Source organism: Achroia grisella, unplaced genomic scaffold, assembly GCF_030625045.1.
Source record: "Achroia grisella isolate CSIRO2021 unplaced genomic scaffold, CSIRO_AGI_Agris_v1 utg642, whole genome shotgun sequence".
Taxonomy (NCBI): Eukaryota; Metazoa; Arthropoda; class Insecta; order Lepidoptera; family Pyralidae; genus Achroia; species Achroia grisella.
Genome location: NW_026712979.1, coordinates 2,722,635 through 2,749,575, shown reverse-complemented (window position 1 = coordinate 2,749,575; position 26,941 = coordinate 2,722,635). Strand labels below are relative to the sequence as shown.

The 26,941-nt window shown below is 33.4% G+C and overlaps 1 protein-coding gene across 1 annotated transcript in view; it reads right to left on the bottom strand.

The window, feature by feature from the left end:
* Positions 1-26,941, bottom strand: part of LOC131849448 (gamma-aminobutyric acid type B receptor subunit 2) — a 55,012-nt gene that overhangs the window by 1,675 nt on the left and 26,396 nt on the right. Inside the window, exons 3-14 of the mRNA XM_059199527.1 lie at positions 24,460-24,603; positions 23,220-23,332; positions 20,393-20,555; positions 15,134-15,199; positions 14,197-14,373; positions 7,056-7,322; positions 6,394-6,454; positions 4,501-4,729; positions 3,716-3,851; positions 2,639-2,727; positions 1,072-1,261; positions 217-535 (exon numbers count right to left, since the gene is read on the bottom strand). Of these exons, the coding sequence (XP_059055510.1) occupies positions 217-535; positions 1,072-1,261; positions 2,639-2,727; positions 3,716-3,851; positions 4,501-4,729; positions 6,394-6,454; positions 7,056-7,322; positions 14,197-14,373; positions 15,134-15,199; positions 20,393-20,555; positions 23,220-23,332; positions 24,460-24,603 (1,954 nt within the window). The remainder of the gene's footprint in view (positions 1-216; positions 536-1,071; positions 1,262-2,638; positions 2,728-3,715; positions 3,852-4,500; positions 4,730-6,393; positions 6,455-7,055; positions 7,323-14,196; positions 14,374-15,133; positions 15,200-20,392; positions 20,556-23,219; positions 23,333-24,459; positions 24,604-26,941) is intronic.

The window sequence follows — 26,941 nt, the reverse complement described above, 5'->3', positions numbered from 1 at the left end:
ATATAATTGAATTCGTAAGAATAACTTTATTTCTCGGAAACTTAGGTTGAGATAATCATACCTTTATGGTACAATTTATCTATGACTCCAGATTATGGTTGAATTTTTATGGGTACCACACTCCTACTAGGCACTTCAACAACTACAAGCTAACTAAATATTGATCATATGTCTACTATTACGCTAAGATTTAGTTTCTTCCCTGAAGCAACTCACCATTTCTCATAATAGCCACAATTTTTGGCAAAAATAGCAAGCACAGTGTCGATGTTGTTGTAATAAGAATGAGACTGGTAATCGTGATGTACGCTAGTGTAGCCCTTTCAGAAATTATTGTCCCAATCACGACCACACTAGTACTTGTAATGACGACGGAATAAACGCTGATCCCGATGTATTTGGAGTCGTTGAGAGCTGATATCTTCACATTCCTGGTCTCCCAAGCCATGTACACACCGACGATTAGGAGCAATCCCTTATAAGCGTAGAGAGCGCATAGCCATCCGGTAGTGTTCTGAGATTTGCAAACTTCTATCTAGAAAATAAAAATGTTTGAGTTTATATTAACGAATTCAATCTTACGACATTTTATCTGTATTTTTTTAGGGCTTTAGGTCTCTCCTGGTTGTGACACTGCCGAAGCTTTAGTAAGTTATCGGACTGGCATGGTCCATCATGTAGGGCTTCAGCTTATTTTCTATTTAAGTAATGGAACCGTCTAATAAAACAAACATCACTAAAATTCTTAATAGATGGACCGTGAGTTTGTTTGTCATTCACCATACTGGTCTAGCGGTTTGCCACACTGCTTTACTTCCGATGGTTGCAGGTTCAATACCCTGCACGGTGCTAACATTTGTCTATTGAGAATGATTGTTTGAATAGATCCATTGTCAAAATAATTATTACCCATAGCACAAGCTCGGTTTTGCTTGGAACTAGATGGCGCTGTGTGAATTTTCAAGGGTTATCATTATTATTCCAATTACATAAAGAAAAGAAGCATTCTTATAATTTTTCTACAGCAGTTAATAAAGAGGCGAATACATTTATATTAAAGGAGACTCGAACCTGCGGTTGATAAACAACACTTCGATCTGTGGCGCTGATCTCTATAGTTAGGTTCTTAAGGTGTCGTTCCATTGGGTCAAGCATAACCCACAAGGTTACTATTAAGCCGTCGATCACCAGTAATGCACAGACTAAGGAAATTAGTTGTGTGTCCTGCAGGAGCTTCGTCTTGCAAACTCCACTGCGGTTACTGGAAATGTATAGAATTACAGCTATTACTATATATTATACTAGCTGTTCCCGCGACTTCGTCCGCATGGAATTTAACTTTATTTTTCTAAAATAAAAGTAGCTGTTCTTTATCATTCTTTATTACATCAGCTACTTCAAAATCGGTCCAGACATTTCAGAGATTAGCCGGAACAAACAGACAGACAGACGGACAAAAATAGTAAAAAATTATTTTTATATTTATATTCATATGCATGTAGTAAAAATTTTTCAATATTACAAACAGAGACTCCTATTTTATTTATATTTATAGATAATTGTAGATTTTTCTGTTCTAATCTTTAATATGGTTTGCAATGTGTTCTATTACTTCGCTTATTTGCAGAATAACTGTTTGTTTAAGTTCTTTGCCTATGATGTGTGAAGCCAAAGATTCAAGTTCAAATCATGTTCCAGTAATTTGTAAAGTTACTGGATCCTTGGTTACGCCAAGTAAATCTTTGATTTCTGGTTTGGTAGTTTGTTGTTGATTGTGTCTAATTAACACATGCTATTGTACATTGCCTTTCTTTACAAAAGGTGACGTGTTCGATCCCTGCAGATCATTTCCATATGATGGTTATCCTCTATAGTAGAGTTTATTTAGCATTGTTGTAAATAAAAATAAGAAATAGAAATAGAATTATCTTTATTCAAATAAACGCATTACAAGCACTTTTGAATAATCATATTTTGATTCTACCACTCATTCGGAATGCAGATTCATCACAAGAAGAATGAGCAAGAAACTTGTGTGTTGCTCTTTTTAATAGATGTTTTTTTATATAAATAATTACAGTATAACGAGTAAGAGGCATGCGATAATCAACATAGAAATCGCTACGCACTCATTATTAGTGTAATCAGATAATATTGCCAGTGCTATGGATTTAAAGTTTTTCTATAAAATATTATCGTTAACGAATTCTTAAATTTTATAGTAAGCTTTTTTGCAAAGGAATTGTTTTATTTGACATTTAAATCTTTTTTCTCGCATTTGTATTCACGTATGCATGCATCAGTTGTTTAATATTGTAAGTTCTGCATAGTTTGGGAGTAGATGGCGGTATGATTCGTCTGGGGTTGTTATTTTTTTTAATATCACCAAACCGCTAAACATATTTCATTCCTGTAATCATAATTTCAATAATTATAGTCGTAACAATTGTTTATTGCTCACCTACACCAGAGAATCAAAACTCGTATTTTACTGCGTAGTCTCTGCCTATACATAGTCACCATTACGGCTCCAGAGATTTATTACAACTACCGTTCGAGTGACAATCACTGTGCGAACAAAAAGGATAAATGCTCTAGATTTATTGATGTAGAGGTCGCATGTATCGTAAATACGAACCTTATAAATATACGATGAACTCGATAGGTTTTGGCGAACATCGAGCCAAACGCTAGGGAGAAACCAGCCGATAGGATGTAGACTCTACCCTGAAATAAGCAAATGTATAAGTTTGCTTCAAGAAAATATATATAATGTAAAATTACATTTGCTCAGATTGCTTCCAATTAGTATTATTATGGTATCTTAAAGTGTAGTAAAGAATATATTTATAAATTGTAATTGTTAATCTTCGCATATAAATTAATATATATAATAATTTAATTTATTTTATTTTATATTACGTTTCTATCCGTGAAAACCTATAAGTGGCCGTTCTCATTTAATTATATTTATAACTATGTTTGTAAATAGCCTTGGTTTTCCGATAATAAATAAATAAATAAATAAAATAGAATCGGAGCTGAATCATTAACGCCAGCGTAAACACTTGGACCCAAAAAATTATTTTTCTCAGGTTTTGTTTTTAAGATTTAGATGAGGAATAAGTAAATGGAAAACGTAAGAGGGTAAAAATTCGTATGGGGAAACAATATTAAATAGATTTTTCGACTTTATACTTCGCAGGAGCATTACTAAAAGTAAATAGTAGGTACATACGTAAATTATGGATATAGATAATATTTTAAATAGTACACCACAGTTTGTGAAAAGTAAAATCCATGTTACCCCAAACTTCAGACAGGCAGCGCCGCTGTATAGCAAGAATTTATAATGTAGTAGACTTAAAAGTTATTAAGCTAAAAGTCTCCTTACTTTTAACTTGGAAATATAGATTTACACAATAGTTAAAATATTTAAATAGTAAAGATTGGTACATTGACACTAGACAAATTTACTTATTCCCTATTCCTAAAAGTTATGGGCCTATAACCTTTTGGAAATTAGGATTTACGCAATAGAGCAAACAAACAAATATATTAAAAAGGTAATGATAAAAAAGTCACATTTTCTAATAATATACAAATGATACATTCCTTGTTGGCCAGCACTGTACTTTCAAGACTTAGTTGTGATAAAGAACAGGCAGTCATTTCGCCCTATAGAGTTATCTATTTCTTCCCGGCGACTACTTACGGTACACATAGCGGAGAAGGGTACGTAAGAAGGCAGCGTGGCATTATCGAGTCCCAGCAAGGCCACTGCGGTGTACACTAACACACAGCCAATAAGGGTCATGTTGTTGAGCCGTGGTGATGACAATTTTATGGATCTGAAACAAAATAGAATATAACTGTAGACTTTATTCACTAGTACACTGTTGAACATATGCTTCTACGATCGGTGTCCCTTCTGCACGGTTTGTGGTCTGCCTACACTACTTTTGGTCTCACGGTCTCCAATTTAGTGTAATCTGACAACTGCAGATCATTAAACTCTAAGTGTGGTCACACATTATTCAGTCGAACGATTTTTCTATGCGACCGAGCTCTTATTGGCGCATTTCTAAAGAGAGTTGTAACTAATCTCGCTATGCAAATAGGATCACAATCGTCCGACTAAACCGAAAAATGTGCAACCGTTATCCGCGAGGTTCCCATCATCGTTAGTTTTTTCAAATTCAACTGCTAGTTTCAATTAGCACATTCAAAGATCCATAGACTAGAAATGAGTAAATATACATGTCAGTAGATAACATGTTAAGTAAGTAGTGGCCTATCCTGTATTCGTCTAGGCGTACATAACTGATGAGTTTTTAATATAGGTACTAAATGTAATAATTAGTGGTTCCTGAGTTTATTTTCCTCTAAACTTAATATCCTAAATAGAAAATATATAAATATTCGTACTAACAGACATCTTATTAAATATATATTTTTTGTACAATATATAAAGATTAAGAGGAATGTGTATAGGCTTACCTTCGCTTACTATAATGCAAATTGAACACTAAGAACGCTAAAGCGAGAGCTACACCAGCAGCAGCCAAGGCCGCCACGGCGAGTCTCGCCGGCGCCCACACGGAGTCTACCCTGAGTACCAGGACTCTCCTCGCGGCTGGTATACCACCAGCCCATTGTGGTCTCGCACAGTCTTTACACCTCAGTTCCCTACCATGGATATACAGAGCTACTGTTTTTGGTCGTCCACCTATAAATAAAATGGTAATGATTACTTCTACTCTAATGAAGCTGTGATATTTGTTACCTATTAGTTGTATTTAGAATTGAAAATGTAAAGTTCTGTGCTGTGCTGAAGTTGTAATCCGAATAGGTGGACGATAAAATTTTTAATTTTATCAATTAAACTTCATATAAATAATATTCATAGACAGATCATAAATATTATTGGAAATAGGCGGAGATAAATGGTAGCATGAGGCATTTGACACGACACGACAAACTTATGATTAATATTATTTAAGGAAAAATAGAATGAAAGAGCGAAAGGGTAAGACGAAGACACATCTCTATCAAGCAGATCAAGAAAAAAGTTGGAATCGTATCGTATCAACAACTAAAGAGGTTGTGGAAAATCGTGGAAAATGGCAAGAGCTCCGCCGGCAGGAGCGCGGCTCTTAAATTACGAATGAACGAATAATAAAGATTATTTCTAGTCAAAAGTTGTCTAGAAGACATTCGGTACCCGTAGTTTTTGTTTTAATAATACGATTATAGTGTGTTATTTCGTGGCTTGAACACGATGTTATATCTTTTTTGTTAGGGAATCCTAATTCCTACTTGAAATAAGAAATGGGATAAGAAAACGGTCACAGATCAAAACGCCATGGAGCAGTAGATATTCAATTATGTATTTAGGTTGTCGCAAACAATTTATACAAGTGGATTGGAATAACGTGATGTGCTTGAAATAAGCCGATTTATTGTAACTAATGCGAATGGATGGTCAAAGTAACAAAATAGCAATGACTTGTACCACCATTTGTTATTTATGAACTCAATTTAGAGGTATTTGAGAAAGATAACAACAATGTTTTTTTTTCTAATGTACATTATAAATTGCTCACTCGCCTGAGCCTCGCCTGGCACAAATGGAGGATAGTAATATAAACATGTCAGGTCAGTTATTCAATCCTGACAAATTCATCAAGAATAGTTCCTAAAAGAACCACATGGAAATCGACCTGCCATGGTACAAATTGTGACCCTATTCCCCTTCTCTAAGCGAATGAATATTAAGAGTAACTAAACAGTGAGCAATAAATCGTATACAATTTATTATTTATGAACTCAGTCTAGAGACGTAGGTATTTGGAGCAGATAAAAACAATTTTATTGTACAATAAACTTAGATAGAACTGTGAATAAACCATGATAGAATTGTAAATAATAAATTAAAACAATTTCTCCCTAACTATAATCCCAAATGGGATAGTCAGAGGCATTGTCAGCTGTCCACTTTTTAAGAAACAGCTATGAGTTTTGGCACGGCTTATATGGAATTCGATATATCCCTTTAGCGCTTTACATTAGCCGTTCTTTACAAATCATGTGTGGTGCCAAGTGTAAATCTTAACATGAGAGATGGAAGCAAATCTACTACCATACTATCTAAAGTTAGTCGCAAATGTAACATAAAACACAAAGTTATTGGTGGCCACCAATACATTAATACGCATCATCTCCGAGGTTTTAATAGTGGAATTTTGTCTTTTGCTAAGTCTCTGAAAATCTGTATTTCTTTAGAATTGTACTGTTGATTTTAGGAATTGGATTGTTAGCTGTTGTTTTTGTAACAAATACATTTGTGCCGTGCCACTAATATAAGTTTAGTACGGTTTTTTTTGTAAATACCTTGTATTTGATAAAATGCAGACGTTCCTATTCTGTCGGCTCCGTTGAATGAAACTGGACCCTGGAAGAAATTACTCCATTCAAATATTAAATATAAGTTACGTAATGATCACATTTCTGTAGGCATTGAAGTTATTGTGATCGGATACGTTGAAGAATTCTATGTAGAATGATGTATTTATTAGGTATCGTTTTTCTTCTATAATTAAGTTCATAGTTTGTTCCAAATACATACATTTTTCAAATCTACGGTTCAAATCAGTGCGAAAACTGACCATGATTTGTATAAACTGGTATATTTTCAAGAACATTTCACATAAAGGTTAGCTGGTAGAGAATGCTATATGGCATTAAGGCTCGCCTCTTGTACACTCTTTAAAGTGCAATAAAGATAAAAAAAAAAGTCATCAGCAATAAATAAACAAATTAAGTATCCAAATATTTACTATGTTTTTTTTTGTATGGATGGTTTACATCTGATTATATACGAAATCTTAAGGTCTAAGAAATACTTGATATTCTAAAACTGTAACTTCACTAAATATTTAATAAGTGTCTCAGAAATAAATCCAACAGCCCTTTTCAAAGGCTTCCAACTCTAACTCAGTATAACTTTAAATTTCTGATTATATTCAAGTAAAGTGGGACATAAATAAATTTACCGAAACACCCAGAAAGCTAAGGTTGGCTAGTTGGTTCAAGAATTCTTCGGCCATATCCTTTCTGTCATAATCGAAGTGGCCCAATCCGAGTTTCCAACCGCCCTTGTGTAATGTTCCATTATTGTCGGTCATTTCTAATTTTCGCCAGAGATTCTCAGCTTTGCTCATTGCCAGGGCTATTGCCCAAACGGCATCGTAAGTCTGCGGAGCGTAGGGCGATACTGGAACGCCGGCGCTTTCCATTTCTCGATAGAACATCTCATTTGTCTGCAACAAATGGAAATCTCATTATCATTTTATGTTCGCTATGTAATTAAGCTAAGTAACTTAGTCCTTAGTCATAGTATGTAATTAAGTTAAGTAACTCTATTTTATTATATTCACAACTAAGTTGATTACGTTGTCATAAGTTTTATGCGCATAATTTCGTGGTAGGTTTGGAATTATATATATATATATATATATATATATATATAAACTTTATTGCACTTGTATCATTACATAATTATGATCGTTATACACAAATATGAGCATGGATGGTAATGTTATAAAGAGGATATATATGTTTCTTGTATTTTTTGTTTATATAGAATAAACTATGTATGTCACACATTATATATGTAGAGGCGCGACACATAAATACTGAAGGGTAGGAAGCATTTGGGATAATAAAATTAAAGAACGTTTAATGCGAGTTATTAAGATTTTTTTATATAGTTGGAATTCGAATTATGCTGACAGCTCATCGTATATTACGTGTAAGAGATCGCTATATGCATTGAGTGGTAACTGTAGATGGAAGTTCGTTTTTTTATTTTATTTTATTGAGGTTTTTGTGTTATTGCCAAATGCTAAGACACACTGCGGCCCACATAGGTATGTGGTGATCGTCCTTTTTCAAAGTTCGTTAGACCTGACCTGACCTATTTAGACCTGACAGGGACAATTGAAACATATTCTTGAGCGATGGGTTTTATTTCCTAAGCAAGCTGGTAACTGTAGTTGGTAGCTATAGACAGAAGTGGTCAGGAAGCAGCATATAAGTAGACGATTTTTCACAAAGTATACCTTTTTTATTCTATCAAACAATGAAACCCTGAGCATAGTTTCTCTCTTACTCTAATTATCGGTGTAAAATTTATGTCCGTGTGATAAAATACTGAGTATGTTTTATAACCAGTCTGTTAGGGGCGGACTAGTATTGCAATGTTTGCATGGCCGTATCACTACAATGTTTGCCGAGGTTGGGACGCCATATTTTTATAGCCTATTTCGTGAGAGTATAACCTCTAAGTTACGACTTACTTGTATTTTCTCTCCTTATTTTACTTAAAGACATATTACTTACTGACGAGGAATGAGGGTAAGATGTGAGTGATAACAAAATAGACTAATATAACAGATTTTTTGCGTTTAGACAACGTTTTTTTTTCAAATTATTCAAATGCTGCTGGCCGCAACTGGCCTTTACAACTTCACCGATAGCGAGCGATGGAATACGAGCGACATGCAGATGGTACTCCAAAACCGCGGAAGGACTTATGGAGCGGCTGAAGACCATCTCCTGCCTGACAGATATGAAGAGACTTCTCTATGACGACGTCTATTTGATGCGCTATATTATTATGGAATATTGCATGTTTATTTAGAAAGGAAACTAAGAGACGATTGTTTTAAATATTCCGATATTTATTTAGGTAGTAAAAGATGGGTTTAAAGCTACTCTTTAAGTGGGGGAGGCGACTTTTAGTAATCGGGTCTACTGGCAGCCAATATACTCTGATCATAACTCGGAATAACTGGGTTTATTTCTGGTGAATTTGCCATAATGAGCTAACTATAATTTCATCCTTGTCCTAACATTCTCCTTCTCCTTTGATGCCAAAATAGTGTATGCCGCAGCGTCTACAACTCCCAACTCAATTTGTTTTAGAATACATACTACAATACAATGTATATTGTTATGGGACTATTTGTAGATATATCCACGAAACACCCCATCTGGGATGAGAGTCGTAATAATATATTATTTATTATAATAAAAATGTCTGTAAGTCGTATTTTTGCTTGATTGTATTCCATATCCACTGATTTGACTCCGAAATTCATCAGAAGATTATTTAATCTTTTAATCTCGTAATGTATATCTAGTGGAATGATATTCAATCGGCTTAAGAAGAAATCTAAGGCAAAAGTAAATCATATTCCTTACCTACGTATTATTATTTGCAGACCCATATTTAGATACTCCACATTGATGTGTTGCTGTCTCATTTCTCTCCAACTTATTTAATTTGTGATATAGAACAGGTGTGTCAACTATGGTTATGCATACATATAATTTACTTGTAATTTTCTGGATTTTCGAAGGATGGCACTAGATTATTTAGGTTGTATCAAAATTACATAATTATGTTGTTGTAAAGTTTATATCAAATTTTTGTTCTGTTAATTAGTGTATTTATTATATATACCTGAAAAGCTGTAAAGCTCGTTCAGTATGATGTAAATAAATAAATAAATGATGGGGCCAACATGTCTTCGAAAAACAAATGGCTTAAAGAAGATAGAAAATATATTTATTTATGTATATTGAAACATTGTTAGCTGATAAGTGCCATATTATAACAATAAGATATATACAGGATCAGTAATAAAGGGGACAAGCATTCATTTTGTGACATATTTAGGCGGTAGGGGGTAGCATCGAACTCTTTCAAACTCAAGTGGGCAAGAGAAAGGAATCGGCAAATAATACCTATTATTTTTCTTCAAAGGGACGTCTATAGGTTCTGATTGTCATTTTTTCTTGGACAGTAATAATTAATTTAGTGAGTTATTTGGAGTCGAGGGAGGGGAATCCAAATCTCATGCGTACTTACCTTTACTCTTACCAAGAGAACGTCCCCCTTGGAAAGAATAACTCAAAGGATAATGAGTCAAAGTAAAAAGTCAGTAATCATGTTCATGCAGCAAACAACATACACCAACAAGGATATATGAAAACTATAATACCAATATTAAAGAGGGAAAGCGGATTTTGAATAATAATTCGGATGAGGAAAGTAAACTTTCATATAGACAACCATAAATTAGATCTTAAGAAGTAATAAACAAATTTCGCAAATTGTGACAAAACTCTCATCTCTGCATGAGACAGGGAATTATATCTTACGTAAATACCGCAAATTGTCACCAAAGTAAATACTGAAAACTGTGGCAAACCTGTAGGTGCTTTAAGTGGAATTTGACATTTAGATAGGCACTTATAAAAATCTAAGATTAACCTTCAAAATATCTACCAATTCGTCGCACACAGAGAATAATCCCACAGTCGGAGCTGCCTACGTTTATTCCCGAAACTGAATTAGGAGGCCGATGAATAAAAGATGAACAGGCTCAGGTAGGTACTGTTTGCACAGATTTGCTCCGTTCATTTGTGTAGGTAGGTTGTTAATTTGTAATACAGTACCCAAAACCTGGAAGAGTCAGTAGACACAAATTTATGTACATATTATTCTAATAAGTTGTTACTACACGCGCCGGTATGGAAATCTCTTCACCGTTTATCAAGTTTCGACCCATATAGATGTCATGGTACTCGTATATATTACGACCGTTTCTCTAATTATTCTTTACTAATTACCATAGAAAATATTATAATACTAGCAATTGTATGCGACGTCGTCTGCACAATTTTTTTATACTTCATCATCCCCTCATATATACAGTTTGATATAAAAGGTACCTGAAATCTATTTCAATTCTCGTGACATGGTATAACTTCAGGGATAATTTCATTATCTTAAAGATAAGAACATCAAAATTTCGTACAGTCATTAGAAATGATAATAAACAGATACAAAGACAGACATACTTTCGATGTTAGTATATATTAAATATTGTTAGTATAGTAGTAGCGTTTCTAGCAATACATGCATATTTTAACAATCATAAATATATTATTATAAAAATGTAATTGGTGAATTAATAATGTAACATATGCAATTTTTTTTTCCGCGGCGAGCCTTGATAGCTCCACCGAACGATAGGGGGCGAGTACAGATGGCACTCCAATCCCGCGGAAGACTTATGAAGCGACTGAAGGCCAACTCCTACCTGACGAATATGACTTTCATTTGAGGGCACTCCAGAGTTATGATTTCGCTAGTTCATCTCTCGTCTTGATTTTTTAATTTAAAAAGTTTACATTACTTTTTTGTTATGTTCATCCTCCACTAATTTTGCCATTTCATGAATGTAGAAATCATTAAGGTTTGATGGTAATGTTGAACAGTTGAGACCGTTCCATTTGAATATAATTCCGTATCTTGTTGGTATTTTAGCCAGCTGGTGCCGCTATATGGCAGATAAAGGTTTGTCTGCCTTGAGTTGCTACGTGGAAATTTTGATGATTTTGTGATCTACATATATCTAATTTAGAATGACTCCATCTATGTCATTAGAATGGTTTATTATACATATTTGTCGATTATTTTTATATTAAACCAAATAAAAAGAATAACAATCAATACTAATTATTGATTGTTGTATTAGTTTACCGTAAGTAGTTATATTCTTATTATTTATACTACATTAATTTATATATGTTTGTTTATTTTTGTGTACCTATATATTTCATTGTGACGCGTATTATTTATTGTACCTATTACCATCACTCCACAATTCCTCTCAGTAACTCAAAGGTTGACTGGAAGAAATCCCTCCTTTGGGATAAGTCCGCCATTGTACGTCAATAGTGTCCTTTTATTTATAATATTATTGTACAATAAAGTATTACAAAGAAAACAATCAATACTAATATTATAAAGAGGTAAACTTTGGGGTTGTAGGGATCTATTGAATCTATTTTGAAGAGTGTTATTAAATGGAGGAAAAAATTACGCAGACGAAGTTTCGCAGGGCAGCTAGTTACATATATTTTAAAACGGTACTTATTTTATAGAAGAAATATTATAATGAACCTATTTTTTTAATCCTTTAGATTTGAACTCGCGACCACTAGTGACTATTTTACGATGCTCATTCTTTTAGTGTTAAAACCCGTTGAACTATATAACAATGCATTCTATGATGCTTTCAAATTGCGTTTTACTTATAAATTACGCAAAATATTTGCAGATAGGTATATAGTGTACGTTGAGAATAAAAAATACTGCAATTTTTATAGAAGGGATTCTATAATTGCTATTACAGCAGCCTAATAGGCGGTTCATCATTTAAATCGCAATTATCACCTGGTGGGTACATTGTCCATTCATTAAAATTCACCGCAATATATCCTTCCATTCGTTTATTCCAAAGGTATTGTTCCGAGGAATTAGGGATACATTTCATTTATAATTGTTCCAAAGGTTTTTGCTTTGTCATTAGGATCATAAATTATGGATCATAAATTACAATTAAAATTTCAGTTCTAAACCTATAAAAAAATTGCGCGGTCATTGAATGAACTGAACAATATTGTTTGTTTATCAGGTTCAGAAGGAGATTTTTGGGTCGGTACTTCCGTTTCAGTCAATTCTGCAGGTTGGTTTGTAACCTGTGGTATTTTTTGATGGGTGAGACTTAGCAGTGAATTTTCAGGGTATATAGAAATGTAAGGGTTGCCAACCTTCAAACATTCAGCCTCGTATGAAGAAGTAAAGACCCTCGTATAAAATTTCGTACATTAATTTGCCTCTCTAACCGCGTACATTACCGTATTTTGGCAAATTTCAATAGGTTAAATACTAGTACAACACACTTGTATAAGAATGAACATGTTCATTCTTATACAAGTGTGTTACCGAAGACTAAAAATCTCGTACTTGACGAAGATTCTGGTACAGTTGGCATCAGGTAGTAGTAGGTAGTAACTTAGTCCTCAGGTATATCAACGCACGAGAGGTAAGCGCGCCACAATATAATCTGCCGTAGCCATGGTGAAAGTTCAACAAGTATGTCAGAATGTGTTGTCACAGTTAATAAGCAACGGTTATCAACTTTACATCAAACAGGCAGGATAGTATCATAGAAAGAAACTTTTGATTAAGTTTGAATAATATGATACAAAGCGGGATTGGATTTAGATGCATTATGTATTCGTTTTATATTTAAATTACAATCGCCTTGTCTTCCTTGTCTATTATTTAAAGTTAGCGGAGTACGTCCTCATTTTCCAATGTTATAATATTAGTAAAGTCTAATGTTATATTATGTAAGTATATGTAAGTGTAAAATGAATTTTTCTTTTGCGTATTATATTACACGAAGTGCATGTTTGAATATTTGTATTTTAGTTATTGTGGTGAAAGTAAAAAATTAACTAATTGATTGTAAATATTCTTTCACATATTGTAAGTTACTATATAAACAAGTAACATTGGTTGCAAAACGTATATAACCATTACGACCGTTATCCCAGATGGGGCAGGCAAAGGAATTGTCAACTGGCGATGTTGCGGTAAACGCAGCAGTTGACATGTCCACATTTTGCTGGGTATAGTTGAATCCAACTTGGCGAGCCTGCCCCCATCTTTCGCATTAATTTTTGAGTTGGTATTTCAGTCAGAAATATAAATTAATAGACATTTTTGGTGTCGACCAGACTTGAACTCTTGGGCATAATTCAAGGTAGTAACCCAGTAGGTCAAGACGCTCTCAATTAATAGCATTTTTCTTTAAAATAGAGATCCAAGTTTATCAGATATGAAGGGGCCAGATTTATACATTCCTCAACAGTTCAGAATATGAGTCTCTCGAGAGCGCGGTCACAGTGACCAGCCCCTCGAGTGTGCGCGTGTTATTATATATACATGCATTGAATATCAGTTTGGAATATGAGATGAGGACGCCGCCGAGCCCCCTGTGCGCGATCACGGTGATCAGCTCCTCGAGTGCTCATGATATTATATATCTTATATATAAAATTCTCGTGTCACAGTTTTCGTTCCCATACTCCTCCGAAACGGCTTGACCGATTCTCATGAAATTTTGTGAGCGTATTGAGTAGGTCTGAGAATCGGCCAACATCTAATTTTCATCCTCCTAAATATTAGGTCCAACCCTATTTTTTTTTTTATTTTAAGGCAAAATAACGTTTGCCGGTACAGCTAGTATACATATATTGATGACTCACCAGTCCGGAATACGAGACGAGGTCGCCGACGAGCCCTCTGTGGGCGGTCACGGTGACCAGCCCCTCGAGAGCGCGGGCTAACTGTGCGCGCGCGCACGGAGCCGCACCGCGTACTCGGGGCGGGGCGCCAGCTACAACCCACGCGTACTCCGCTCCGAACATGCCTAGCTTGAATGCCTGCGGGCATACGTCACAGACTATACATGCATATATACCCCTTATCGTGTGACAAGTTATGTCACACGTTAAGAGGTGGGGGTCCACAAAGTGTGACAAGGAAAGAGGGCTATCGATAAATTACGACGCACGGGGATGAGGGTCGACAATGTGTGACATGGTATGACAATGGGAGAGAAGGGACTTTTCGTGATGTTGTATTTCTTTATTTATATAATTTGAATGACAAATGTGGCCCACTGGTTGGTAAGCGAAAAGACTGATAAAAAAAACATACATAAAATGTACCAGCTGAGTTCCTTGCCAGTTCTTAACTGAAGTACTGAGTTAAACTAGACGGTACTTTTAGGATAACAAGCTCCAGTCACTTGACTGGCTTTTTTTAAATAAAATGCACAATGTTCCTGATGCAATCTATATACATATTAAATTTAATTATCACCCTATTAGTAAAAAAGTAGCAAACATTTAGACATACTTTACGCATTTATAATATAACATGTCTGAATACATAATTTTGATTATGAAGATAACACTTTAATAGTTAAAATTATTTCTTGTGACAATTAGGTAGAACGAATTATATGAAAAAATTATAAAACAATTTAATCACAATAGAAGTTTTTCCTATTTGATAAATGTCATTTATGAATCTTAAAACGAATTTCAGTCCATTTTGTAATATTGGCAAAATTTACAGTCATTTTACGATAGAATCATCGTATATGTACATATAGGTACGATGATTGTATTTGCTTACCTCGCAGAAGATCTTCGGAATCATTTCCTGCGAAAAACTGCCTATAATGATGCGGGTATCCAGTGCCTGATGAGAAAACCAAAGTATATGTAGCCACAACGAAAATGATGACAAATGAAGATTTCTACAGAGGTATAGACATTGTGACGAGGATATTACTGTCTGTGCCACCTATATATTACTATATATTTTTTATTATGATTACTATTCTATGTAATGACTAGCTTTTGTCCGCGGTTTTGCTCGCGTTAATTTATCCCCTTAGGGGTGGAATTTATCAAAATTCTTTCTTAGGGGATGCCTACGTCATAGTAGATTTCTGCATGCAAAGTATCAGCCCGATCGGTTTAAAATTGACAAAGTTTCATACAAACTTTCATCCCCTATTTTATCCCCTTGGGGGTAGAATTAATCAAAATCCTTTCTTAGCCTACGTCATAACATCTATCTGCATGCCAAATTTCAGCCCGATCCGTCCAGTGGTTTGGGCTGTGCGTTGATAGATCACTACGTCAGTCACCTTTGAGTTATATATATTTAGATAATTAAAAAAAAATTATGACCAAGGACAATTCACACAGTGCCATCTAGTACCAAGCTAAGTAGAGCTTGTCTTATAAATACTAGACAACTGATAGTACGGTTCAGTACGAGAAATCGAACCTGCTACCATCGAAAGTAAAGAGTGCATAACCCCTAAACCTACTGAGGCTGTCCTATGTTTTAACGTACAATTGTAATTAAATCAAATCATTTTTCTTCATACTATTAATATCAGTATGTTTATGCGTTTTTCTAGCTTCTAGCTTTAAAAACTACTTCTATACAACCTTTCTTCTCCCCTTTCAACCCCTTACGTTTTTTTGCATTAAAAAGTAGCCTATATTTTAATAATTTAAATAGGTTCTATGATAATGGCGTGAAAGCACGACAGACAAGAAGACAGAGTTACTTTCGCATATATAATATTAAGTAAGGATAAGGATCAGACTGGCAGTATGACAATGTTAGTGTGAAATTTAAAGCCTATTATTATGATATATATAAGCTATATTATTGTAAACTTTCATTAAAACATATTCCGTAGCTTTTGCGTGAAAGAATAACTAACATCCATCCATCCACACTTATAAATTTCCACGTTTATAATGTTAGTATATAGTCGTACCAGTCACTGTAAACCCATGAGAAGCCAAGCTCTATTGGGTTGACTGGAAGAGATCTCTTTAAGAGATAAGTCCTCCTTTGTTAACATTAGTTGTAATTAATATACTTACAAATATATTTAAGTGCAATAAAGAATAATAAAAAAATGCCAAAGTGAGTAGTCATTATAAAAGAGTGACTTTGATTAAAGTACTAATTACAACGACTGGCACGTTAGCTGCTTCAAGTCTTATACCTGCCACATATAAATATGTTTGCTAATTAATTAAAGTAAAGAAAATATATAATATAAAAGTCATTAACATAGAAATGTATCTTGTAAGTATTGTGTCTGAAGTTATCTAGTACAATGAGAACGCTTCTTTGTTGAGTGGAGAAGTTTTGTTTGTTTTTCGAAGTTCAAACAGTAACAAGTTTTGTTTTTGGGGCGCGACATTTATTGTTATTAAGGAATTAGTAGCTATTACTCGCTTTTTAATATATATGTATATATGTGTGTGTTTGTATATGTGTTAGTTGCCATACTTCTCCTAAATGGTTAGATGAAATTGTATATACACGAGTATACACTCGGTAGATAACAGAATACGATATTATCTGTTCTTTATAATTCTAATAGATAAGGGTAACCTACTCTATATTTTTTTTTTTTGGGCTATTTTTTTTATGATCTGCCAATAAAAACTCATACAGCCTTAAATATTCACCCTTCTACCAGCAACCCCTATTTTTAATAGAGATAGTTAGATAGATATAGTAAAGCATCGTTTGACGGGTCTGCTAATTATTTATAAAAAGTAGCCGTCATTTCTTTTTACTTCATTGATTACTTTCTATTCACTCCAAGAGCATTATATACGAAGAAATAATATTTTTTTATATAATTGGAACTACTTAATGGACTACGACTATAATACGCCGAACAGTCAACACTAGGCTTTCAAACGCTATTCATTGCCTCATAATGCCTTGTTTAGACGAGAAACACGTGTCGCAATCGTAATCATTTTTCCATTATTACTGTATTTCAGTTTTCATTTTCTGACTCTCATTCTTAAATTGAAATTGGTTCTAATTCTTAATGAATTGTACAAAATGTATTAATTAAATTCCAGCAAAATGTCTTTAAGCTATTTTCGTACGGACCGAATTCACAATAACACTGGCGGAAATTTGAAATTAAGTGATATAAAACTTTTTAATTAGTTTACGCAGGTGTAATAAATTTTAAGTGACGATCTTAACGACGTCCATCGAATCAGTGTATATATTTTTTTATGTTGGAATTGGAATGACTCAACTGATTTCTTACAATCGTAGGAAATCATTGCCTATAAATTCAAATAAAAAAATCATTTATATAGGACATTTTAGCCACTTTGAGCATCAATTTTTTTTATAATTATAACATTTTTCTTACCTTCCAGTTCATTATACAGAATCAATTGAGAAGAACTGGCACGAAACTCAATTGATTTCTTTTTTTTTTAATAGCCAGTTTATTTACATTGTATAGTCGTATTTTTAATTAGACGAAGCTAGCTGACAGTAGCTAATGTCACATTGTAAAATAATGTTGCCATATTTAAAGTAATAGTGATGCGTTCAGTTCTTAGTTACATGAATGAACAATGAGTGTGAATAGTTAATCATTTCAAACTACAAAAGAATATTATTTCTATTTTACAATAAAATTGTATAAAAGTGCTCTGATATAAGTTACTAGTAACTACAATCAGTTTTTTGACGGCTTATTACAAAGCGCGCGGCTACTAATGCCAACACAAATCAACGTCGCGAGCGTCGGTCGCCATTTTGTTCGTAATTCGGCTCCTAACCTCTGGTCTGAGGTCTACCATGTTTTTTTGCGCTCACGCTGTTTTGTTAAGTTTTTCCTCATGTTGTGTTTGTGGTAATTGTTGGGTATATTGTATATTTACTATATTGTTTCATACAAACAATATGGATCCTCAACCAAGCACGTCAAGCCAAAGCTTGTCTCCAAGAAAGACGTTACCGAAAAACTTATGATACAAAACGTCTACAAATACGTATTTGAGGAGAAAGCTGCTTCACTATTACCTATTGAGGCTCCCAAAAAAACAAATGTATTTCGAAAACAGCTGACATTTTGGGAATTGGTGTGACCTCAGTCTACAATGTATTAAAATAATACAAAGTGAACAATTTAAGTCTCCGGAGAAACGTGGACCGAAACACTGTTTCAAAAATAAATTATTGTCAATTTTTAGACAGATTTATAATTAATGTCACTGAAAGCGACAATGATTTTTTTATCTGATGATGAATAAAATGAATTTTGTAATAAGCGAAGTTTTTTATTTTTATTACCTAACTATATTATGTTATATATTGTTATATTTTATACATCTATAGTTTCAATTACATGATGAATTGTAAATAGGACAGTCTTAAAAGTTACACGCAATTTTTTCTTTATGTTTAAAATACTCGGTATTCAGTATATGTAGGTAGATACTATAGGAACATAATCGTCGTAAACTCGTTGGTATGTATAAAGCACGGCTAAAATTCGAACCCCGTACCCGATATCGGCAGTTCGGCACACTAACTATTCACTAGACTATCGAGGCTATTCCATTAATTCAGGAGTTTTTTCAATTATTCACTTTGTCACAACACTATTTTTATTTCATCAAATACTGACAACACAGTAAACGTCAGTTGACTTCGTCTAATTAAAAATACCACTGTAGGTATATTTATATAGGTGTCTATGTCTAACATTAACTGAAAATCCCGTGCATGAACAACTATTGCCATGCACGCTCGTCATTCAAGTAATTTAGTGTTTTGAATTTATTTAATGGTAATTCCAGTATATTCTTTGGTATCTTATTAGAAATTTTTATACCTATTCCAAAAAAAAACATATTTTTTTTTTAAACGATACTTGGTTGCGGCGAGGTTGTCTATCTAGTGTCTATATGAATACCACTGAAATTACATTATCATATGATGCCTGTGTTACCTCATGCGTTGCCTTGCATTCAGCATGATTAAGATGTCATGCCTCTTATCCTATAATTTCACTGCCGTTACACGCATTATATGATATTCATATAAGCATCTGGAGATACGTTGCATTTCTATGGATCTTCTATCGCGTATCTTTAGGAGTGATATATAGGTTGCTATTAAATTATCTGTATTCACTTCTTCAGAGATTCATTAGATTAGATTATGATAATGATGGAATGACGTGTTCCTAATGTTATTAATATTCTCATAACAAAATTATCCTTAAGAAATAAAAATCTCATTCACTAATAATTTAAAAGCCACGCTTTTATCGGTGGAGCTCTTGGCAATTCCCACGATTTTCCATCATCCTTTTTAAATGTTGATAGGAAACGACTCTAATTTTGTCTTTAATTTGCCTAATATAACTGTTCCTTGATCTTTCTTTCTATTTTTCCCTTAATAATAATTTTCATAAATTCATCGTACCTTATCCATGAGGCACTACACAGTGTCGGATGGGTTAAGGAAGAAGCAGATGATGATCATGATGTCTGTATCAAATTTCCCAAGATTGTCCGAGGTCTGTTTTCAATAGTATTCAATATCTACCTTTTTATTTCACCCTGTGCATACTTCTTTATTTCTTACTTTAAATAATAATAATACAGTTAGAAAAAGTTAAGTTAAGCATTAAGTTAAATGTTAGTTTGCATTTAGAAATCAATTCGTTTATAGTCACAGATAAGATAATATTGAAGTGACTAAGTACCTAAATAAAGACCTAGTATAAAAAAATTATAATACCTATATTTAATTTTTTAGATTTTTTTTACATCATCAGTGGTCTAGCTTGTTTTGATTCAATTCTTTACTTCCGATAGTCACAGGTTCTGTCTACGAATAATACATATGTTTTAATTTGGACGTTTGATTATGTATTTCGTTATATTTTTTTATATACATATATATATATTGACAGACAATATTTTAAGCACCTAAGTCAAAGGCCAGGAATTGTCGACTGCTGATCTATGAAATATGTAATTGGACTTTCTACGAATTATAATAGAGTATAATTTTCTAAACCTTTAGCTGCTGTAGTTGCTCCTTGAAGTCTGACTCGGCGAATGTTATGGATGCTGCGCAGGTGATGTTGGCAGCTTCCAGTTGTGTCACCAGCTCATTAACAGCCAATGAGTAAACTTCTTCGTTCTGCGAGAAAGCTGTCACTGTGTCCCAGCCGAATTGCCTATAGAAATATAAACAAAAAAATAAATTATTGACGGCCGCGGTGGTCTAGCGGTTTAGCACATTGCTTTACTTCCGATGGTCGCAGGTTCGATTCCTTTCATGGTACAAACATTTGTATTCTTGAGTATGAATGCTTGTATTGGTTCGGGTCTTTTCTATGTATATTATGCATATATTTAAAAAAATAGCTAAGTATATCTATCAGTTGTGTAGTATAACACAAGAATTTAATAAAATTAACAAAGATATTTTAGTATGAATTAATAAAATTCATACTAATATCATAAATAGGTAAGCGTGTTTGTCTGTTCTTTACCTTCTATCGAAGGAACGACTAAACAGCTCTTAATGAAATTTGGCGCAAAGATACATTCTGCGAAGAATCTAACTCGCGACCATCGGAAGTAAAGCGTGTGCTAAACGGCTAGATCACCGAGGCCGTCAAAACTTTTAATCGTAAACATGAATTACTTTTATCATAATTCTCTTCTGCAAATACGATAATAAATATAAAACCGTTTTGTTTTCACTGTAAACACAATTTGTTGTTAGTACAACATATGTCAAGATACGGATGTAATGTTTACGCATTTTGTCTCCCAAAAATAATATCAGGGAACAAGAACTTCTGCCGATTCCCGTTGAACTTTCGTAACGGACTTAGGGAGGTATTAACGACGGTTGTATACAACGGAGAAATTAATGAATTTTATAATGAAAACAGAACTTGTCGTAAGCCGACACAATCTTCGTAATTACGACAAAAATAAACGTTATTTTACAAGTTTTGTTCTTCAATATTATAACATTATTAAACAGGTGTTTAGTTATATAAGTAGACAGGATACAGTGTTAAGACAATGGTCCAGGACAATTTATACAACAATTTTTAATTGAAATCTATGTGCACTATCAAGTATATGTATGTTATTATTTTTTTACATAAGTATATGTATTAATGTATATATATATATATATATATATTTATTTATAACGTACACCACGTACTCTTTTCATATCTTTACTTTCTCTATCCACCCAAAGGTAGGCCGGAAGAGATTGTTCTACGATAAGACCGCCTTTTGTATCAGTTAATGTATAATATATTTACAATTTTCCGTTTGTTTTGTATTTGGTGTAGTAAAGTGTATAAATAAATAAATAAAATAAACAACGCCATCTAGTCCCAAATTAAGTGAAGATAGTACTATCGGTACTAAACAACAGTAATATTTTTTTAAACATATATTTCGTATCCTGACTGATAATCATCTTTATAAATATAAATCTTCGTTAAAAAAAATATAATTACGTAAACTACAATAAATCGCAACTAATAAATATTTATTTTTATTTTATGAATAAACGCTATATACTCATGGATAAAAAAGTATAAATTAATAAGAAAAAAATATTAGCACCTGCAATAAACATTATGCAATATAGAATAAAAAAATTAAAAAAATTATTCCCTAAGTTATTTATAATATAGTATAAAATATCTAAATAAATTTTTACGGTCAAACTGTCAAAAATTTCGACGTGTCCCAGACGTCTGTTGAAACAAGTTCATTATGAGTATATAAAAAAGTAGTGAATACTATCTTTAAAATTGTAGAAAAGTAAACTATAAAACCTGCTTCAAATACAAACTAGTCTAAAAAGACTTAATTCGCGAGTCTTGAGTTCATTTAAGTTACAGAGTTGTTGAGGAATTTTATTCGCATTCGAAAGTTATAAGTTCAACTACGTGTAATACGAGACTTCTTGTACTTTATCTACTTCTAATATTATTAAACCTATTATATTATGCGAAATATATTTGATAGCCTCGGTGGTCTAGCGGTTTAGCATACCTCCTTACTTCCGATGTTCGTGGGTTCGATTCCTCGCACGGCACAAAAATTTTATTCATGAGTATAATTGTTTGTATCGGTCAAGGTGTTTACTATGTATAATGTGTATATATTTACGAAAAAAATCTATGTATTGGTATCAGTTAACTAGTATTCATAACACAAGCTTTAGCTAGCATAACTTGGGTCTAGAGCTGTGTGTTGTCCTGAGATTATTATTATCATAAGTATCACAGGGAGGATTATTATTATTCTTAATTTATATGAATATTAAAAAAAAGAAATCTTCGTATATTTATAATTTTGGTTATATATTATATTTTTAATCAATATCTCTAATAAGTTCTTATTTTAATAATTTACTTATTTGTTCCACGTAAGATATATATTATATACCCCTGTTTGTCTGGGTGTTTTGTATGTATATTATATCCATATGTATAAAAAAAATATCTATGTATTTATATCAGTTGTCGAGTACTCATAATATAAGCACTGATTAGCTTCGGATTAGATGGCGCTGTGAATGCTTGAGATATTATTATTATTAATGTATTTACACACATATGAGAACAGAAATACTTCTGTTGGGAGTGTACTACACAAAGCTGTGCTTGTCAAAAAGACTATGTAAAAACGCACGCTCGAGTAATAATAATATAATATTAATAATTTAATAACGATTGTGAATAATTTATATTCTGTTGAAAATTGTTATATAATGCGTGTATTAGTCTTAATATTATAATATAAAACAACCGATATATATTTTTGATATCGGTTCTTCAAATGAAATACTATGATACCTGATAAATGCGATTCTTGCCGGGTTATGAGAGGAGTCTGGTGCGACTGTGCGACAGAACAGTGGGAATTCAGAACGGTCGCTGAGGGCTGGTGAAGTAGACCCGAATGACACCTGCAAATACCAATAATTAGTTGACTTTACACGTACACTCTTTCACGAGGAAATCGGCTTTCCTGTAGGAAACAACGAGCATGTACTTAGTAGACAAAGAGAACGAGAAACCACGCGCGCTGCCAGATCGCGCATTCCCGCGTTCTTCAATCGTGAGGGATTTAGCGTCTTTATATAATAACTAGCTGTACACGCGACTTCGTCCGCGTGGAATTTAACTTTGTTTTTCTAAAATGAAAGATTTTATTTAAAATAACAATAGCTTAAGTTACTCCTTAGTACATTAGCTATCTGCCAAAAAAAGTCCCGTCAAAATTGGTCCAGCCATTTCAGAGATTAGCCGGAACAAACAGACAGAAAGACAAAAATTGTTAAAAATGTTATTTTGGTGTATGAATATAAATACATACACCAAAATAACATTTTGCATAGTAAAAAAACGATTTCAATATTACAAACAGACACTCCAATTTTATTTATATATATAGATTAATTGTCGTTGCAAAATGGAGGACATCAGGCTATAGATTAAAAGCCATATTTAAAAGGTTATTTATGATTTATAAATTTTAAACGTGTTTTAGAAACATAAAAACTGTGGATTAAAAAATAAAATTTTAAAAAGGAAGTGAATTGTCTTTTTTGTCAATACATACGCGCTATCACACGGGAAAGAGTGATAAAAAAAAATAGTAAAATGCAATCGCTCAGGATCGCGCGCGTTTTATTTTCTCGCTAAAACGCGCGAGTACCCGATGGCGGGTAAAAAATGTACATGTAACTTTAAGTTTTCACACTTCTACCATCAATCTGTATTTTTTTAATAGTAATATTAATTTATATGGTAAAACAAGGTTTGCCGGACAGATGGTAATAATATACTTGTGGGGACTGGTCCCTGATCTGGTTTTACCTGCTTGTTACGAACAGTGATCAGACTATTTGCTATTGTATTGCTATATTCTCCTAGATTTGAATTTAAATGTAAATCTGTATTTACATCTGTTGAGAGCCACGCTTCTCATCTCAAAATCATTCCGAACTGACGGTACATTTGACATAACATAAGAGTCTGTAATAGACCTACATGAATAAAGATATTGTGAATTTATAAAGATTAAATTTACCTGAACGATATTCCAGTAGGGCACGATCTTTGCGATGCTCTCTGTGACCTCGGAGCACGCAGTACCCAACAGCATGACCATCCGGGAGTCCCTCTCAGTGTAGAGAGCATGGAAGAATCGGTCTACACCCACACCAGGGTCGCACTGTAGAGCAAAAAATATGTTTTTTTGTCAAAAATGAAAAATGAACACAACACCTGTTGGTGAACTGATAGATGATTGGATGGCCTGATGGAAGGTAACAGGTAGCTAGGCAACAGGTAGGTAAAAGGTAACTAGGCACTTACAACCTCCTGATTATCACAAATGTTTTAGCTTCTTTATCGTATAAAATAAACGCACACCTGTTGGGACGAGTTAATGAATAGTTGGATGGACTGATGGAATGGTAACAGTTGAATAGTGAAGAGGCACTTACAGCCACTTTATTGTAAAAAAGTAAATTTAATTTACTTAATAATATTATAAACGCAAAAGTTTGTTGGTATAGATGTTTGTTACTCTTTCACGCAAAGACTACTGAACGGATTTTGATGAAGCTGAACAGATGAACAGTAATAAAGCTTATGCATTAGAATAACATATAAGCTATATCTTTATTGAAATTTAAGGCGGAGGAAACCGCTAGTAAATTTATAAATGACAAAGGGTGATATAGGCATTCTCTTAGTATATACAAAGCAAAAGCACGTGGGCAAAACCGAAGCGGGTCACTAAGAGGATAAACCTATAAAAATATACTAGCTGACTGGGCAAGCGTTTGGCAAACATTTTCTTTTTATATATTTATTAAACAAGGATTTACAATTATCGCCAGATTGCCTTGTTTTGCCGTATATATTGAAGTACTAATATTGCTATTAAAAATAGGAATTGATGGTAGAGGGGTGAGAATTTAGGGTTGTATACATACAACCCTAAATCAACATGATGAAAAAATTATAATTAGTTAAATTGTACAAAAAATACGAAAGTTTTTAGTGGTGGGCCACCGTTCTACTCGTAACTTAGGGGTATAAAGACATAATAACCTATTCTTATACCTACAGAGTATACTTACGAAATTATATCAATTTCATTGAAGTATGACAACTAACACGTGACACGAGAATTTTATGTATTAGATGTACTTGATAACTCGATAATTATGTATATAATAGTTTGGTTATCATATGTTAACCAGAATTGATCGTCAAATCCTGGTATCTGGCAAAAATAATAAAAAAATATATAATAAAATTGCCGACCCCTTTTTCGAAATAGGCTAAAAACGCTTTGATATAAAACACCCTTAGTCGACAGTCGATTTCTGATTACACTGCCGTAGCTCCATAAATAAATATTTTCCGTGCAAATTCGTTACGAACAGCAAGCTACTGCAATTTATATGGTTGGTACAAGAAGAGCTGAACGTAGAACAGTGATGCCAGATTTGGGAGTTTCCTGCCAAAGTCGAGGAGATTTTGTGGCTAAGAGAGGAAATTCTGATGAAACTGGGCTTAGTTGAGTTTTGGTCACATTAATATTGGAAAAATGAAAATAAACAAGCCTTTAACCCATTATAAACGAGGATTGTGGTTTTACAATATTACGCTGGGCTGTTGGGCCGTTGGGCACAGTTGGGAACAGTTGGGCTTTTACAATATTACGCTGAGAAATTGTCACAATATATGGACTGCTAATATTTTTGTAATATGAGAGCACCGTGACTTAGTTTTTTAGGTTTACTACTATAAATTACAACTCCAAGTACCTACCCAATTATTGTTATTTATTATATAACATTTAAGAGGCCGTGAGTTAAAATCTGGTTGACACAAAAAAAAATGGTGCTGTGTCTCCATCGAAAGAAACATTTATATTAAACCAAAAATTAATCCAATAGAAGGTAGTAGGTTCGCTCCCTGTAACATACAAAGCGAAATGTCGATATATCTAGTATGGTGTTCACTACAACATAAACTGTTGACAGTGCCTCTGACTACTCCATCAGAAATAACAGCGTGACTGTATATTTGTGTATTATTTTTGAGGGATTTTTAAGCTTGATTTTAGGGTAGAATTTGTGGGAAATTCGAGACGGTAAATAGGCAACATTATAAGCTAACATTACCTAGCAAGTTTGTTTCAGTTGAATTTTACTCGCTAGCAAACGTGAGTTCAGTAGTAAAATGAAAATAAATTCTTCTTTTTGACGAAGTTTCAACGTAGTTTATAACGGTAGTCTACTTTATTTCCATTTAAAATCTTCAACTAGAAATATATGAGTAACTATAAATTTTTTATCCGTACCTATAATTTTTTTATACTAAAATCCTATCTCGAAACTTGACTCTCGTGAGACGTACGTAATAAAACATCAATAAATGTTTTTCAGACAATTTCAGCTATGTCAAATAAAGTTGATTTGTTTTTATATTGTATACTAGCTGTTACACACGACTTCGTTTTCACAAACTTTTAATCCCTATTTAACCCGGTG